The following is a 14,700-nucleotide window of genomic DNA, read 5'->3' as shown; positions in this document are numbered from 1 at the left end:
CCGCTACCGGCGCTGCCGCCGCCATGATTGGGGCGGGCGGAAGCCGGGGGGGCGGCGTTGGGCGCGGACCGGAAGCGGCGGTGAAGCGGGGCGGGCGGCAGGATGGCGGGGCTGTCGGTGCGGGACCCCGCCGTGGACCGCTCCCTGCGCTCCGTCTTCGGTGAGCGGCCGCGGGCCGGGGGAGGCGCCCGGGGCGGGGCCGTGCCGTGCCGTGCCGTGCCGTGCCGTGCCGTGCCGTGCCGGGGGTCCTGCGGGCCCTGCCCGCCGGAGAAGCCGTCGCTGGGCCTGGCGGCGGCCGGCCCGCGGCGGCCCCGCGCTGACTGTGGCTGTGCTCTCTCTCCCGCAGTGGGGAACATCCCGTACGAGGCCACAGAGGAGCAGCTGAAGGACATTTTCTCCGAGGTTGGGCCTGTGGTCAGTTTTAGGTGAGCTCTCCCGCACTCCCCCGAGCTCCTTGCGCGGTTCCGCCGGGGCCGCGGTACCAGCTGGGTCCGAGGCCCTGCGCGCCAGCTGGGTGCACGAGGCAGCACGGAGCAGGCCCTGCACAGCCAGGCTTCAGCCAGGCGGAAGCAAAGCCACGCTGCTGCACTGGGCTTGAGCATGGATAGAAGGACAGTGCCACCGCCACTGCGACGCAGCGTTTAGATTTCCCCAGAGAGTTTGTTTTCCTGGAGAGTTCGTGATAGCTGTCTTTTGGGGGGAGGAGCACTGAGGCTCACTCTGTGCTAAGCTCGCCAGGAGTTGTAGAGCTTGACAGCCCAAGCACAACAGCACAAATGTGAGCATACTGCTTCTGTGGCCCACTCCAGGCTGCAAGTGGGCTGCCTTCTCGTGGCATGGAGCTGGAGCTGATAAGTTGTCAAGTACTGAGCAGGCTCTGTGTAGAGCACCAGGAACGTAGGGCAGGAGCATCCAAGTGGTTCTGCAGGGATGTCTTCCTGGCTCAGTGCCGGGCTCTTTAGAGCTCTGAGCTGAGCGAGGGTTTGGGAACAACTGGTGGGTCTCCAGGAACAGCTCTGTGGGTCCGAAGAGCAGCCCTCATGGAACGAGAAACGTGGCTTGGCATCACCAGAAGCACAGTGCTCAAGCTGATAATCTTTCTGGAAACCAGAGCTCTGGGAACAGCCATCAGCCTGGATCTAGGAGGCCTTTTGGCACTGGCTCCGGGCTGGCTCTCCCACACCTTAAACTGCACCAGCTGCCTTCACTCTGTGCTCCCCAGTGCTCCTGTTTGGTGTATCCCAACAGCTCATTCCCAGGTGAGGGGGAGCTGAAGGCATTAAGCACTCTGCTCAGTGCTTGCTCTGCCCTTTAGTGGTGGTGGTTCTCTCTTCCTTGCTGTCCAGGTTGGTATATGACAGGGAGACAGGAAAGCCAAAGGGCTATGGCTTCTGTGAGTACCAGGATCAGGAGACTGCTCTCAGCGCTATGCGGAACCTGAACGGACGAGAGTTCAGCGGCAGGGCCTTGCGCGTGGACAACGCAGCCAGTGAGAAGAACAAGGAGGAGCTGAAGAGTGAGTTAATATTTTGCAGTTGTGAAAATTGATGTCATTCTGGGCTGGCCTGTAGTGTTAGGAAATGTGCTGCATATTCTGTGACACTGATGAGAGAGAGACTCATGGAGCTGATCCGCTTCAAGCAATATAACAAGGACAGTTTTGCAGAGGGATGTGTGGGCTAAGCTGTGTGTTTTCTCTCCCAGATGTTCTCCCTGCTCTCGCTGGTTACCCCTCCCTTTACTGATGACTGTAGCATTTCCTTTCTGATGAACGTGTCAAATACAGCCAGTTTGTGTTGCCATCCAAAGCAAGGTCACAGCTTGCATCGCAAACTCCATTGCAGGCTTGGGCACAGGCGCTCCCATCATAGAGTCACCCTATGGGGACCCTGTCAATCCCGAAGATGCCCCTGAATCCATCAGCCGGGCAGTTGCCAGCCTGCCACCTGAACAGATGTTTGAGCTGATGAAGCAGATGAAGGTTAGTGAAAGCAGAGGGCTGTGCTGCCTGCTCACCCTCTTCCATCAGCAGCCGCTTGTGCCCTTACAGCCCGCACAAGTTGTGCTAAAGCTCTGATCTGTGCATTTCTCATCAGCTGTGTGTCCAGAACAGCCCCCAGGAAGCCAGGAACATGCTGCTGCAGAACCCCCAGCTGGCTTACGCCCTGCTGCAGGCCCAGGTGGTGATGAGGATTGTCGATCCGGAGATTGCACTGGTTTGTCCCCTGCTGTCTTTTCTGGGGTTGTGGGGTATTGGTGGGAGCCTGTTGCAGAAGTGGGGAGTAGAAGAGAACTTCTTTCTCCCTCTTCTGCTCCTAGAAAATCCTTCATCGCCAGACCAGTGTTCCTCCTCTGATCCCAGGCAACCAGCAGCCAGTGCCAGGACCAGGACCAGGGCCTGGGCCAGGACCAGGGCCAGGTCCAGGTCCAAATGCCCAGCTGAACCCACAGAACACCCCGTCGTCGCAGCCACAGCCCATAGTAAGAGCCTATGAGACAGACTTGCCGTGCCTGGCGTGGGCATATGTGGAAGAGAGGGGTATTTTCAGTGCCTGCTTTCCCGGGTCGGAACGCATGTGCCGGGGTGACAGAGCTTTGCTGAGGTCTGGTTTCCCTCCTGGGCAGGGTGGCATGCACGTAAACGGTGCTCCTCCTCTGATGCAGCCGCCTATGCAGGGAGGAGTGCCAGCCCCGGGAACGATGGCAGCCGCTGTGCAGGGCCCGGGCCCCGGCCCCATGGCTCCGGGAGGTGAGTGCCTGTTTCGCCCCGCGTGGTCCCTGGGCTGTCATAGGCACGCAGGTCGGGCAGGCAGCCTGGTTAGCCTGGCTGTGCTTTCCCCCTCGCTGGAGCGTTTGGCCCTGTGCGGGTGCTGCTGCTGGAACAGTTCGTGCTCCCGTGCTGTGAGCTGTGAGCGTGGCTGCCGCCAGCAGCCGTTCGGAAGGATGACTGTGCTCTGCGGGCAACTGACAGCAGCAAAATCAGTCTGTGGGTACCACCCCAGGAACTGAGACTGGGGAGGCTGTTCTGAGCCAGAGCAATTGGTAAGCTGCGTTGGGACAGTCGGGAAGGGGTCTGATCTCTGTCCCTTCCCTCTCAGGTGGGATGCAGCCGCAGGTTGGGATGCCGGGAGGAGGGCCTGTGCCCTTGGAGCGCGGACAAGGTAAAGCGCACATTTGTTAATGCTGTGTCTCACGTGAGCCTCGCTCCATTTGGGGCCAATGCAGTGGGTCCTGAGCTACACCTCATCAGGAGCGCCCCCGCCAGCTACCCGCAGCCTCGCTAGCCCCGAGTTTGGAGATGGAGCAGCTCCCACAGTGCTGGGCTTGTTCGCTTAGGCACAAGGCTGTGATAACAGCTCTCTTGATTCCAGGGCTCCAGCACGTGCACTGGTGTGCCTCCAGCTTGCCCTGCACCGTGTTGTGCAGGCATGCCCTGGAAGTCAGGAGAGCCGCTGGTCCCGCAGAGCCCCACCGAGTGGGATGTGCCTGTGTTTTCCATCCATCTGTGAGCCCGTGTCTGTCCCTGTGCTTGTGTGGGCAGGGAGAGCTTGCTCTTCTCCAATTCCTGTCCTGCTCCTTTGCTGTCTGGGTGCTGGGAAGCAGCTGCGTGGCCACGGTGTCTGCCCATGTCTCCCTGTGCTCTCTGTGCCGTGCCCAGCAGAGGGAGCTGGGCCTTTGCTTTTGCTTGCAATAGTGAGTGCGAGGCTTGGCAGGGAATTTCCCAGTGAGTGATTGCTCGGCCCACCCTCTGCAGACAAGGTCTGTACAACCCAGCCCTGGAGCCAGATTCCTTACAGTTCAACGTGTTGCATGGCTGCCCTGTCAAGGCAGGCACTGAGTTTAGTGCAGCCAAGGCATTCCTGTTCTTCCAGTAGTAAGGCATGCAGGGAGCTAATATCTGTATTGCCTTGATTTGTATCTTAGGCCCTGTGTCAGGAACATGGCAAAACTGTTTTGAGATCCTTCAGCCTTACATATCTTAAGAGCAGCTGACTCATTTTCTTCGGGGGATGTTGTCTCCCTGAGAGCAATCCTACGGTCCTTGGCAGTTTTGCTGGTACCCCCCAGCATAAAGCTGGAGCTGGGCAGTGTCATGGGAAGCTGTGGGCAGAGGCAGAAACTGCCTGGACTCGCTGTGTGTTGCGGTGCACAGTGTTGCCCCGCATCACGCCCGTTATTTCGGCGGGACGTCCTGTGTGGGGTGTGGTCTGGTCCGCACGTGCTCCCAGTGAGCAGGGCGAGGGCTGCGCAGACGTTGCCGAGGTGGTTGGCGTGCTCGTGGTGTCAGAGCTGGCCCTAGTGGAAGAAGCTGACAAAGCCAGGCCTGCAGCAGGCAGTGTCTTTCCGAATAGGTGTTCTGGGGGACCGCAGGGAGCAGAGCTGATTGTGCAGGCCCCTGCGGGCCTTCGCAGCGCTGTTCCCAAGGCTGAGTGTGTGTGTGTGCATACACTATTTACGTATCTGCTCTTCTCCCTCTTTTCCTGCTGCTTGCCCAGGGAACCTGCAGCTCTCGCCCGTGGGACCTGCCAGGCCTGCGTCTATCGAACGCGTTCAAGGTATCCCTGCACCTGCCAGCTCCCTTCCCTCATGGAGCTCGTTGTGGAGTGCACAGAGAGAGCAGCTTTCACCCCACTGCACGCAGGGGCAGGAACTGGCACATCACTCTGCGTAGCTTGGCAGGGTTAGGAGGAGGCAGGATTTCCTCTGGGGGCCGGAGGAGAGAACAGGCTAGTGCTGTGCCCAGAGAGTCACTGGTGGAAAAGGAGAGCCTGCCCAGAGAGGGTCTTTGCCTAGGGTCCAACCCCTTTTGAGGTGTCACTAACAGGAGACTTCTAGGTCTTGCTTCTGCTCCTAGTCCTGCATCAGCAGGGTGTTTGGCTCATGCTCTTAGGGGTTGCCATGGGGGTACCCAGACTCGTTTTGGCCACCTGGTGTTGTAAAGAGTGTGAGACAGAATCAGAAAGAGAAAATAAAAAAGGCTGAAATTAGCCTCCAGGGAAGGGGCTTTGTTGTGCTCTCACCTTGTCCAAGGGGCTGCCTGCCGGCAGTCAGCACAGCCCGCCCGCTTGCGTGCCAGAGGGCAGTGAAGCCATCCCACGCTCCAGCCCTGAGGGCGCTGGGGGCAGTCTCAGCACAGCAGTGGTCATGTCGATCCTCATGAGCTCTTGTGTGTCTCCCTGGCAGTGCCCATGCCAGACCCGAGGGCCCCTATGCAGCGTGGACCTCTACCTGCTAGTGGCCCGCCACCCCGAGGCCTTTTGGGAGATGCCCCGAATGACCCTCGTGGAGGGACCCTGCTCTCAGTCACTGGAGAAGTGGAGCCCAGGTGAGGGGAGAGGGAAGGAGAGGAGCCCTTCGCACTACCCCCTGCCCAAAGGTGGCCTCTCCCTGAGGGCAGGGATGGCACGAGCCTTCTGCCTAGTCACTGCTGCCTGGTTGGAGTCCTGTGTGCTGCCAACCCCATGGACTGGCCTGTTTTCTTGGAAATGGGACGTCTTCAGGGCAATAACTGCAGCCCTGTGATATGGGACTGATAGCACCCATCCCTGTGCCAGCCTTGCCCTCCTTCCCCATGGCTGGCTTCGGGGGCGATCCCAGCACTCTGCCCAGACCATGCCAAGCCAGCGTCTGACTCACACTCTCTCGCTTTTTCTCCTGCTTTGCTCTCCTCGTCTCTCTGCGTCAGAGGTTACCTTGGGCCGCCCCACCAAGGAGCCCCTATGCACCATATGCCTGGCCATGACAGCCGTGGCCCCCCCCATGAGATGAGGGGGGGACCCATGGGAGAACCCCGACCGCTGATGGGAGAGCCGCGGGGGCCCTTGATGGATGCTCGAGGTGAGAGCGGGGGCATGAAAGAATGGGTGGCTTAAAGCAAGCAGGTGAAAAGTCAGAGTGGAGCCCGCTGCCCCGGTGCGAGACACGGGAAAGGGGTTTGGGCAGTGAAATGACCCCAGAACAAGGCGGGACAGTCTGACAGGGCAAAGGACTTTGCCCCCAGCCCTGCGCCTTTCCAGCATTTGCTAGGCCCCCAGGCAAAGGAGGCAGCGGGCTCACTCCAACTCTTCCTACTGCACAACTCCCTTCCACAGCTTACCTTGTTTTTCCTTTGCAGTTGGAAGAGACCCACGAGGGCTGGAGCCGCGTGTGATGGAGCCGCGAGGCCTGGAGCCACGAGGCCTGGAGCCAAGGGGCATGGAGCCACGAGTCCTGGAGCCACGGGTCCTGGAAGCGAGGGCCATGGAGGCCAGGGTCATGGAGCCCCGGGGCCTGGAGCCTCGAGGGCCTGGTCCCAACCCACGCGGCCCAATGCCTGGTGGGATACAGGGTCCTGGGCCACTTAATATGGGAGCCGGTGGCCCGCAGGGACCCCGCCAGGTATGCACAACACCTGCGTGGCTGATCTAGCGCTGATGATGTCCTGGCTTGGGACTAGGTGGGGGTGTATTTGTACAGCCAAGTCTGGAGACCCTCTTACTCCTTCTGTTGTGCCCACAGGTACCTAACATGGCAGGGGCTGGCATGCAAGGAGGGGGCATTCCTGGGGCAGGGGTCCAAGGAGCTGGTCAGCCTGGAGGCTTTAGCCCTGGACAGAGCCAGGTCACCCCACAGGATCATGAGAAGGTGAGTGGACAAAAGAAATGTTGAGACACCTGAGGAGGGGAGGGGCTGGTCCCTTGCACTCCTTGCTGTGGCAGAGGACAGCCTGCCTCAGGGAGTTAGTGCTGGTGCCCCTCAGCCTTGGGAGGTATAGTTCCCACTAGTTTGGAGAGGGTGCGTTTTTTTTCACCCCAGTCTGCTCAGAGCTCAAGCAGCACCTGGGTCGTGCTGCACAGGAGAATTAATCCCACCAGCACCCCATTTCCTGGCTCCAGTAACCTGGGATTGCTCTAACACACAGCTTGTCTGATTCTCTCCCCGCAGGCAGCCCTGATCATGCAGGTTTTGCAGCTGACAGCAGACCAGATTGCCATGCTGCCCCCAGAGCAACGGCAAAGTATCCTTATTCTGAAGGAGCAAATCCAGAAATCCACAGGGGCACCGTGATAGGTAATGACAAGGGGGATGGGTCAGCCCTTAACTCTGCCTCACCCTAAGCCTGTTCCTTTGCAGTGGATCGGAGGGCTGGTCTATATGGGGCTTACTTCTCAGTGCAAGGGCTCATTCTGTCACCCTTGGTTCTTGCAGGCTTGGCAGGCGTGCGGTAAAAATGCCATCTGCCTGGACAGAGGTGACGTTCTGTGGCGGCTGCTTCCCATCACCATCTGAGCTGATGCTGCATTTAGGGAGAGGTTTCTCCTCCCCCTCCAATGTGTTTTGCCCTCTCATTCATCTCTTTTCCTCTGTGCATATTTTATGATGTTTGAAATAAAGTGGGAGGAGGGTTTGAGTAAAGTCCTGTTGCAGACTGACTTGTGTGACCTCTGCCACTGTGGAGGCAGAATGGGGACTGTTGGGTGCTGGGAATAGCCTGGCCTGGCTCCAGACTCGTCTGGACTATTTGGGTTCCTCTGATTTCCCTAGCAGGCCACACTGTTTGTGGTGAATGTGGCAGAAATAGCCCCCCTGCGACTGGTGGGCTGTACAAGGGTGGTGTGTGGTGGGAGGTACTTGCGCAAAGCCTGCAGGGTGACCTGGGGAGACTGATGGGGGACCAGGCTGGGGCTGAGGAGCCTGTCTGGCCTGTAATGATTGTGCAGGGTGGGCTGCTTGCATGTCTTGCAGCAGGGATACTGTGCTTCTGCATTTCTCTACTGGAAAGTGGCTCTTGCCACTGGATGAAGTGTGCAGACTACCCAGAGAGGGGGTCTAGTTGGAGATGGCAGCACTGAGGCAGCCTGCAGGAGGTATTGAGGGGTATAAGTGACAGTAACTCTGTATAGAGGTAGCTGCATCCTAGGCACTAACTTGTGCTTTATAAAATGCTTATTTGCCTCACTTGTCTTCCCTGGGGCATACTGGAGCAGCGTCCTCACCTAGCGAGGCTGTGGAGTTAGGGGCTGAAGGACAGAGCCATGCAGCCTGCCTGTTACGCAGGCTGAGCACCTTGCTGCAGCCTGGCCTGGCTGGCCTGAAGCTTGCGTGGGGCAGGGTGGGGAGCTCGTCTTTCTGTCCCTGGTGAATGGGCTGGGAAGGGCTCTGTATCGAATTGCTGTATCACTTACAGCACCTGTCTGCCCTGGGAGCATGTTTTCCTCCTCTTCCCTGAATACGTCTGAGCAGAATTTGTAATTTGTTGCCTTTGCCACATTTAATGTCGATCCTAACTGCTCTGTGCCCTGGTTTGTGCCTGGCAGACGGCGCAGGCTTGGCTGGGTGTTAGCTCCTGCACAAAGAGGGGGCTGGCAGGCAGCCAGCCACACTTCACACTTCTCTGCTAAGGGCTGGTTCATGGCAAAGCCAGCCTGGCTGTTGCAGCCCCCAGTAAGGGGGCAAAAAATGGGCTCCCTTTGTACCTTCATAGACTTGGTCACCACCTTCAGCTTTTATTGCAGAGGGCAGAAAGTTTAATTTAACCTCTTATGCAAAGAACTTTAAACACAAAGAGCAGCATGTTTGATCCCCGGTGACTGCTCAGCAGGTCCAGCTCCCGTTCCATCCCGCTGTCCTGCAGTTCTGCCCAGCCTGCTGGGTGCTCCAGCTGGTTACAGCTGCTCCAAGCCTTGGTATTACCACAATAACACAGCATCATGATGCTTGCTCTGGTTCTCTTCATGGAGGACTGTGCTGAGCTCTGGGCCACTTCCTCTCACAAGGTCTCTTTGTAGACTGAGTCAAGAAGGCAACAGTCTTTGAGCCTAGGGTTTCTCATGGAGAAGGAATGTCTTGCTGTGTCTTGCCTGGGTTTGATGCAAGTGCTCTACAGCTGATGTGCTTAGCCCTGGCCAGCCTGACTCAGTCTGAAAGGGCATGCAAAGACCAGCTGGTTGTCCTCCGCAAGCCATGGTCACAGGATGGATCCTCCTTAGAAATTTTCCTTGTTGAAGTAGAACTGGACCTTCCTGGGGTCCAGGCTGGAGTGCTGGTGGCAAGACTTCTGCAAGCTCTTTGCTAAGGCCTCTGGCCCACACAAGAACACACCAACCACCGACCTGCAAACAGTGAGGGGCTGTTAGCTCTAGGGAGGAGGAGGTGTGCTCCCTCGCTGCGAGGCTTCTCACCTCTGGTGCATTGGCTGCCCTTGCTGCAGCCTGCAGGGAGAAAGGATGAATGTGTGTAGCAAAGAAGTTTGTCCACCGCTCAGGGAAAAAAGGGATTAAACCCTACGATCTGCAGGGAGGGTGCACATCCCCTCCCAAAAGTCTGTGCTTGCCCACTCCTGTGGTGAGGGGTGGCAGATATGGCCAGTGAGGTGCACCGCTCTGGGTGGGGAGATGTCCCAGCTCTGGCATCCTACACCTCTGCGTCCCAGCTCTCACCTGGGGTGGGCACTGGCCACGGCTGCAAACTCGGTGTTCCACATGGGCCGCCCAAAGATGGTTTTGTGCCTCAGGCCAGTCACTGCGTCTGTAGCGGTGTCAAAGTTGAGCGCTGCGTTGTTGGCCTGGGGAGAATTAGGACCCTGCTCACCATCACCCAGCTCACCTTAATTAAAAGTCCCTTATCGTTAGGGAGTTTCCATTGATACTTGAGAGAGGCAAAGCCCATTCCCAGACTGCATATCTCTGTGAGCTGTCAACATGCTCTTCCAGTGTCTCCTTGCCATCTCAGTCCCCAACTCATGCTGTGTCCCCCATTGCTCTTGTGCCCAAACTGACTCACAATGCTGGTGTCCCAGCCGGTGAGGAAGAGCCTGTAGGTGAGAAAGTCTGCCTTGCCAGACTCGGCCATCTTCTGTTCCAGCGAGGCAAGCAGGTCGTTGAACCAAGCAAAGGCCCCCGTGTCCCGGCAGAGCCAGTAGAAGTAGATCTGGGATGCAATCGCACAAGGGAAAGAGGCATTACTCCAGGCAGAGCAGAGCAGGGTTGGTGGAAGGATTCAATGCCCAGCTGAGTGCCTCTGAGTATGGAGAAACCTACGGCCTTGGGATAGTGACTGATGCACCTGCTGCAGCACAGGGGTGGCTATAGGGCCAGCTGGTCCCATGAAGCACCCATTACCTTCTTGGTCTTGAGGGCCTGGTCAGCCTGCTGGAACTTGTACCAGATGGACTTCAGGATGGAGGCAAAGGGGGTGACCCCGATGCCTGCTCCCACCAGCATGGCCACCTCATACTGGAACACGTCTTCGCTGGCAGTGCCAAAAGGGCCGTCCACCTCGATCCTGGCCAAGACAAGGTCTGGGTAAAAGGTACAGCTTCCCCGAATCCTCAGGATGGTCACTTTGGGGGCTCCCCACCTACCGGGGCATCTCTGGCTTCTGCTGCTGGAAGGTGTCAATGACACTCTCTGTCCAGTCCCCGGCCACCCGGATGTGGATGGAGAAGAAGTCCTCTTCAGGTGCTGAGGTGAGGGTGAAGGGGTGCCACTCCAGGAGAGAGACAGTGGGGCAGTTGACAAAAATGTACTGCCCCACCTCCATGTGGAAGCCCTTCTTCTGCATCTGCAGCTCCAGCACTCTGGAGGGGTGCATGACCACCTGGGAGGGCAAGACCTGGGGCTCAGTGTCTGACCTGGCCCCGTCCCTGCTGGGGCTTTTGCAGCAGCCCCTGCCTACCTCCCTGCAGCCACCCAGCATGGAGCTGCAGAGACATCTTCCCTCTTCTGCTGCTGGTTGCTGCGAAGGACAGAGCCAGCTGAAGACGCAGGCTCCAGCATCGCCTACCTTGGTAACAACCACCTTCTGCCGTGCACGCCAGATCCGAAGGATCCTCTCAAAGATGTAGAGGAGAACCGGGGCCAGAACCCACTTCCAGGACTATGGGGACAGAGGAGAGCAAAGGGCTGCAGATGCCGGGAAGGGAGGCTGGAGCAGCCCGGGCCAAGCACTCCCACTAAGGGGAGCATGCAGGGAAAAGTTTCTCCTCTCCCTGGCTCCCCGCGGGTGACAGCCATGGGGTCCACCGCTGGCCCTACCTCCGCGGGAATGCTCCCGAACTCGGGCTCTTTGCAGCAGTGGTGCCCGCAGTCCTCGTCCGTGAGGTACTGGGCGCAGTGCTGGGGGGGCGCCTCCTCCATGCTCTCCTCCGTCTGCCCGCGCACCAGGCCGCTGCGGAGAGGCGGGGGGTGAGCGGGGGGCCGTCCAGGGCACGGGGAGCGAGGCAGGATGGGGCTGGTGAGGGCTTGGGCTAACGGAGGCCGCAAACCCCCGGTTACGGAGATCCCACAGCCTGCCAGGGAAGAGAGGGCCACCCCGAGCCTCCTAAACTGGTGTTGATGGCGTTGGCCGTGCTCATCTGCCTGTCCCGCCCCGCGCAGCAGCTCTGTGCGGGTCCTGGGGGCGGCGGGCGCTGCTGTGAGCCGCTCCGCAGGGCGGGCGCGGGAGGAGCCTTACGCGATGCCGTGGATGACGAGCCCGGCGAAGTAGATGATGAAGAGGTGGTGCGTGTACCAGAAGACCTCGAAGTAGCTCCTGCGGATGAACTCGGTGGAGGACGTGACCATGAGGATGAGCGCCAGCGTGATGATGATCCCCGTCAGCCCCGGGATGGTGGTGAAGGCCACGTACTCGGGGGTCTGCGGGGAGGGAGAGGCAGGGGGTGAGGCGGGGGCGCGGGCGGCGGGGGCGGGCGGCCGGGGGCCGGCGCTCACCGTCTGGTTGGAGTGGATGGGGTTCAGCCACTTGGTGCCCCGCAGGTGCAGCTTGGAGACGGCGGCGGCGAGGCTGCCGTCGGTGGCCTGCTGGCTGCGGTTGTAGCGCTCCAGGTTGAAGAGGTGGGCGATGGTGTGCACGGCTGGGGGGGGGGGGACAGCGGCTGTCACCGCGCCCGGCCCGCGGGGACGCCCCCGCGCCCCGGCGCCTGTGCCCCGGCGCAGCGCAGCGGGCGCCCAGCCCGGCCCCGGGGGCCAGCCGCTGCCGCGTACCTGTGAACAGGGCCAGCGCGTAGGCCACCAGCTTGTGGAAGGCCAGGTTGTGGTCGAGCTGCTTCCTCAGCGTGCGCCTGCAGCACTGCGCGGAGGGCGGCGAGCGTCAGAGCTGGCCGCAGCCTGGCGCGGCGGGGCTGCCCGCGCTGCCACGCTGCCGCCGCTGCCGTGCCACGCTGCCTGCACTACCGTGCTGCCTGCGCTGCCCACGCTGCCGTGCCACGCTGCCTGCACTACCGTGCTGCCTGCACTGCCCACGCTGCCGTGCCACGCTGCCTGCACTACCGTGCTGCCTGCACTGCCCACGCTGCTGTGCCACGCTGCCTGCACTACTGTGCTGCCTGCACTGCCCACGAAGCCGTGCCACACTGCCTGCACTACCGTGCTGCCTGCACTGCCCACGAAGCCGTGCCACACTGCCTGCACTACCGTGCTGCCTGCACTGCCCCCGCTGCCGTGCCACGCTGCCTGCACTACCGTGCTGCCTGCACTGCCGCCGCTGCCGTGCCACGCTGCCTGCACTACCGTGCTGCCTGCACTGCCCACGCTGCCGTGCCACGCTGCCTGCACTACCGTGCTGCCTGCACTGCCCACGCTGCTGTGCCACGCTGCCTGCACTACTGTGCTGCCTGCACTGCCCACGCTGCTGTGCCACGCTGCCTGCACTACCGTGCTGCCTGTGCTGCCCACGCTGCCTGCACTACCGTGCTGCCTGCACTGCCCACGCTGCTGTGCCACGCTGCCTGCACTACCGTGCTGCCTGCGCTGCCCACGCTGCCGTGCCACGCTGCCTGCACTACCGTGCTGCCTGCACTGCTGTGCCACGCTGCCTGCACTACCGTGCTGCCTGCGCTGCCCCCGCTGCCGTGCCACTCTGCCTGCACTGCCCGTGCTGCCTGCACTGCCCATGCTGCTGTGCCAAACTGCCTGCACTACTGTGCTGCCTGTGCTGCCCACACTGCCTGCACTGTTGTGCCACACTGCCCTGCTGCCCACGCTGCCTGCACTGCCCATGCTGCTGTGCCACACTGCCCACGCTGCCCTGCTGCCCACGCTGCCTGCACTGCCCATGCTGCTATGCCACGCTGCCCACGCTGCCCCACTACCTGCACTGCTATGTCACACTGCCCACGCTGCCCTGCTGCCCACGCTGCCTGCACTGCCCATGCTGCTGTGCCACGCTGCCCACACTGCCCCGCTGCCTGCACTGCTGTGCCACACTGCCCACGCTGCCCTGCTGCCCGCACTCTGTGTCACGCTGCCCGCGCGGCCGGTGCTGGCACTCACGGAGCAGGTCCCCCGCAGGAAGGAGAGCAGGTTGCGGCAGACGGGCAGCAGGATCAGCATGCTGTTGAAGTTCAGGCACTTGGCCGATGCCCGGGCCCACGCCAAGGCCGACTGGGGAGAGTGGAGCAGAGGCAGGGGGTGAGCAGCACTGCGCTGCGGCATGGCCCTACGCCTGGCTGCCCCACAGGGCTGCCCCCAGCATGGGCAACGTGGGGCTCGGCTGGGGCTGGCACGGGGACTGGGGCCAAGCGCTGGTTGGTTGGGGCTGGGCTGTGAGCTAGGAATGAAAGGTGCTGGAGTGGGACGGGGTGCAGGAGATGGACCGTGCTGGGACCGGGGCGGAGCGATGCTGGGACGGGTTGGGACTGGGATGAAGTGATGCTGGGACGGGATGGGGACTTGGGTGGCACGATGCAGGGCTGGGGCAGGATGGGCTGGGCGGGCGCGGTGCTGGGCCTTACCCCGAGGATCTCCCTGGTGTAGAAGTACCGCCCGTCGCGGTCGAAGAACAGAAAGTAGTACGTGAAGAGGAAGACATTGATGCCCAGCCAGGCGGCCTGCAGAGGGAAAGCCAAGGCCTTCACCCGCGCTGCCCCACGAGGGACCCCAGCACCAAGCCGGCCCCCGCAGCTGAGGGCCTCATCCTGCACCGTGCGGAGCACTGGAGGGCATCGGGACAGGCGGCTCCTCCTGCTTCCTTACGGTAAGAGCCGCAGCGGCACAGAGACACGAGGCCAAAGGTGCGAACGGGCGTGAGAGTCTTGCAAAATAACTGTCATCGACCTAGCATCATCCGCATGGAAAGAATGAGGAAAGGAAGGTAGCGAAAACATCCGCGGCGGCAGCGAGGTTATTGCTCGAGGGAGGGTCCCAGGCAAAGGCACCGAGAGCCGGAGCAGGGCTGGCAATGGGGACGCATCCAGGTGCAGGAAATTTTGCAGGGTCGTGGCTTTCCCAGCCTTGCCGCTTCACCCCCCCGGCGCCGCCAGGCCGTGCCGCAGCGGATCGCTGCTTCCTTACGAGCACGGCCGAGCCTGGAGGGGGCTCGGAAACAGCCCCCTGGCCCGTGCTGCTCGGGGTCAGCACAGCGCCCCACTGCCAACAGCTGGTACTTTTTTGCAGCGCATTTAAGGCCAGTCTGTCTGAGGTTGGGTTTTAAAAAATTGCCGTTTAAAAAATAAAAACAACCACAAGCCAGTTTTCCGCAGATCCGTGTTTCCCCAGGCGTTTGCAGGTGCCCGCGCGCTGCGGGCGCTCCGGCTCCTGGCACAGTGCGCAGCCGGACGCACCCCGCTTCTCCAGCGGGGCTGCGGCGCGGCGGCGGCGGACTTTCACCTCGGCTACGGGATCTCCCCCCGGCGGGGGCTGTCGCGGGACGCTCCCGCTCCCGCTCCCGCCTGGGAAGCGGACGCACGCCGGTCGCGCAGCCCCCCACTCCGCGGGAGACGCG

General features: G+C 61.1%; 2 protein-coding genes across 7 annotated transcripts; one reads left to right on the top strand and one right to left on the bottom strand.

Annotated features, from left to right (window-relative positions):
* The first annotated feature begins 66 nt into the window (after positions 1–66).
* CSTF2 (cleavage stimulation factor subunit 2) lies at positions 67–7,395 on the top strand. 4 transcript variants are annotated; one of them, XM_062584779.1, is made up of 15 exons: positions 67–160; positions 347–425; positions 1,347–1,516; positions 1,845–1,981; positions 2,097–2,216; positions 2,320–2,481; positions 2,665–2,749; positions 3,099–3,161; positions 4,497–4,556; positions 5,185–5,326; positions 5,687–5,838; positions 6,116–6,378; positions 6,499–6,624; positions 6,925–7,050; positions 7,189–7,395. In XM_062584779.1, exons 1-14 carry the CDS (start codon positions 103–105, stop codon positions 7,045–7,047), a joined length of 1,740 nt encoding a protein of 579 aa, XP_062440763.1. In that variant the 5' UTR covers positions 67–102; the 3' UTR covers positions 7,048–7,050; positions 7,189–7,395. The 4 variants fall into 4 exon arrangements, with proteins under 4 accessions (XP_062440763.1, XP_062440762.1, XP_062440764.1 ...); XM_062584778.1 differs by having other exon boundaries at positions 2,626–2,749; XM_062584780.1 differs by lacking the exon at positions 4,497–4,556 and having other exon boundaries at positions 2,626–2,749.
* Positions 7,396–8,470: 1,075 nt separating this feature from the next.
* NOX1 (NADPH oxidase 1) lies at positions 8,471–14,648 on the bottom strand. Of its 3 annotated transcripts, none has more exons than XM_062584532.1 (13): positions 13,901–14,648; positions 13,712–13,807; positions 13,251–13,361; positions 11,964–12,048; positions 11,691–11,833; positions 11,434–11,615; positions 11,016–11,148; positions 10,765–10,857; positions 10,343–10,578; positions 10,101–10,263; positions 9,763–9,909; positions 9,420–9,544; positions 8,471–9,092 (listed from the first exon to the last, which is right to left on the bottom strand). In XM_062584532.1, exons 3-13 carry the CDS (start codon positions 13,308–13,310, stop codon positions 8,966–8,968), a joined length of 1,494 nt encoding a protein of 497 aa, XP_062440516.1. In that variant the 5' UTR covers positions 13,311–13,361; positions 13,712–13,807; positions 13,901–14,648; the 3' UTR covers positions 8,471–8,965. The 3 variants fall into 3 exon arrangements, with proteins under 3 accessions (XP_062440516.1, XP_062440518.1, XP_062440517.1); XM_062584534.1 differs by having other exon boundaries at positions 11,491–11,615; XM_062584533.1 differs by lacking the exons at positions 13,712–13,807; positions 13,901–14,648 and having other exon boundaries at positions 13,251–13,369.
* Between the last annotated feature and the right edge of the window lie 52 nt (positions 14,649–14,700).

Source organism: Rhea pennata, chromosome 11, assembly GCF_028389875.1.
Source record: "Rhea pennata isolate bPtePen1 chromosome 11, bPtePen1.pri, whole genome shotgun sequence".
In the NCBI taxonomy this organism is placed as follows: Eukaryota; Metazoa; Chordata; class Aves; order Rheiformes; family Rheidae; genus Rhea; species Rhea pennata.
This window is presented reverse-complemented; position numbering and strand designations above follow the sequence as displayed.

Excerpts from the sequence above, each read along its gene's own strand:
- CSTF2 (XM_062584778.1), top strand. The coding sequence starts at position 103 with ATGGCGGGGCTGTCGGTGCGGGACCCCGCCGTGGACCGCTCCCTGCGC. Across the intron at positions 161-346 it reads CTCCCTGCGCTCCGTCTTCG|TGGGGAACATCCCGTACGAG; the intron begins GTGAGCGGCCGC and ends TCTCTCCCGCAG. Across the intron at positions 426-1,346 it reads GGGCCTGTGGTCAGTTTTAG|GTTGGTATATGACAGGGAGA; the intron begins GTGAGCTCTCCC and ends CTTGCTGTCCAG.
- NOX1 (XM_062584532.1), bottom strand. The coding sequence starts at position 13,310 with ATGCTGATCCTGCTGCCCGTCTGCCGCAACCTGCTCTCCTTCCTGCGG. Across the intron at positions 11,834-11,963 it reads CGCGCTGGCCCTGTTCACAG|CCGTGCACACCATCGCCCAC; the intron begins GTACGCGGCAGC and ends CCCCCCCCCCAG. Across the intron at positions 10,579-10,764 it reads AGAAGGTGGTTGTTACCAAG|GTGGTCATGCACCCCTCCAG; the intron begins GTAGGCGATGCT and ends TTGCCCTCCCAG.